The sequence below is a fragment of the Empidonax traillii genome, unplaced genomic scaffold (genome assembly GCF_003031625.1).
Source record: "Empidonax traillii isolate 1590-97213 ecotype Southwest subspecies unplaced genomic scaffold, ASM303162v1 scaffold2553:size21810, whole genome shotgun sequence".
In the NCBI taxonomy this organism is placed as follows: Eukaryota; Metazoa; Chordata; class Aves; order Passeriformes; family Tyrannidae; genus Empidonax; species Empidonax traillii.
In genome coordinates, this window is record NW_020957746.1 from 20,062 (window position 1) to 21,810 (window position 1,749).

Here is a 1,749-nt window from a genome sequence, read left to right on the forward strand (position 1 = left end):
CTCCCCGTGTGCTTCTCGCGTCCCACCCGTATCCCCCCTTGTCCCCTCCATGTCCCCACACCCACCGTGTCCCCCTGTGTGTCCCCGTATCCCCCCTGTGCCCCTCGTGGCACGGAGCAGTGTCCCAGCCTGGGGGCAGGGCGAGGGGACGAGCAGCTCTCCCTGTCCTTTGGAGAGCTCCGTGTGCCCACCCTGGTGCTGCCCAGGGCTGGCTGTGGGGCTGGCACGGCCCTTCCCACCGCTCTGCCCTTTGGATGTCAGCTTTATTCATGGGGTGCTTTCCATTCTCCCCAGAGCGGCCTTGAACCCCAAGGACAGAGACAGGGAGGATCTTCCTCATCGTCCTTCCCTAAACTTCGTAGTTCTCTTTCTCTGGGGGAGGGACGAGGGGCTGTGGAACTGCTGTGGAATGCCAAGGGATTAAACACCTCCACTCCGTACCCTGGGCCTGCCTGCCTCTGGCTCCGGAGGCCACGGGAGAACCTGAGACCCCTGTGGGGACCTGAGATCATGGAATGGTTTGGGTGGGAAGGGACCTTAAAGATCATCTCCTGATGTTCCACCCTCTGCCACAGCAGGGACACCTTCTGAGGTTGCTCCAAGCCTCATCCAACCTGGCCTTGGACACTTCCAAGGATCCAGGGCAGCCACAGCTTCTCTGGGTACCCTGGCTCTAAGACTCTACCCTGCCCAGCACATGGAACCAACCCCTCTGTGACATCAGCCCTGGGCCAGGGGCACTGTGGGTGCTGTGGGCACAACGCTGGAGGTGACCCCTCGCTCCTGGCACTGCCCCGTGCGCTGCCACCGATGGCTTGGCTGTGGCTCCTGGTCCTGCTGGCCCTGGCCGGGCCCGTGGGTGGCACCTGGGACACCTGCGGGTCAGTGGGCCCGGGATGTGGGGGGAGCTCGAGAACACGCGGGGGGTTCCCAGCACAACGGGGGCACAGACGTGCCCTGGGGGGGCCCTGGCCCTGCTGCCCCTCGGGGCACTGTGGGGGGGGACAATGGGGGAACCTTCATCCTGAGCAACCCCTGAGCAGGGCAGTGCTGGTTTGTGCTTGCAGAGGGACCTGCGGGCTCCGGCCCATGGCTGCCGACCACAACTCCCTGCTGCCCGACTACGGCCCCGCGGCCTTGGCCGACGGCACCTCTCGCCTCACGGGGGGCACCGGGGTCCAGCCGGGGGCCTGGCCTGGCATCGCCAGCATCCAGGCCACCTGGAAGAACGGCACGTGGCACATGTGCTCGGGTGTCCTCCTCAGCTCCCAGTGGGTCCTCACGGTCGCCCACTGCTTCTTTGGGGCCGGGTAAGGAGAGGCAGGGACAGGGATGTCCCCACAGCTCGGGCAGGTGCCCAGGTCACAGCACCACGTGCTGCTCCAGTCCTGGCTCTTTCCTCTCTGCTTCCCTCTCTGCCTTGGGAAGCAGAAGGCTGGGAAGCTGCCACAGGCTATGCCTCTGCTCCCTCTCATCCCTCTCTCCATCTGTCCCTCAGAGACTTCTACCGGTGGGATGTGGTGATCGGGGCCATGGATCTGACTCAGCCGGGCCCCGAGGCCGAGGTGAGGCACATCCAGAGGCTCCTGCTGCACCAGCACTATGTGGCTGCCACGGCAAGGAATGACATTGCCCTGCTGGAGCTGGACCAGCCCGTGCAGTGCAGTGACTACATCCAGCTGGGCTGTGTGCCCGATGCCTCACTGAGGGTCTCGGAGCTCAAATCCTGCTACATCGCCGGATGGAATT

General features: G+C 64.8%; 1 protein-coding gene across 1 annotated transcript; it reads left to right on the top strand.

Annotated features, from left to right (window-relative positions):
• Window positions 1-715: 715 nt before the first annotated feature.
• Window positions 716-1,743, top strand: LOC114072046 (acrosin-like; the record flags this gene model as incomplete). Its single annotated transcript, XM_027909962.1, has 3 exons — window positions 716-881; window positions 1,068-1,310; window positions 1,499-1,743. Coding segments are annotated over exons 1-3 (559 nt in total), but the record flags the coding sequence as incomplete, so codon positions are not given.
• Between the last annotated feature and the right edge of the window lie 6 nt (window positions 1,744-1,749).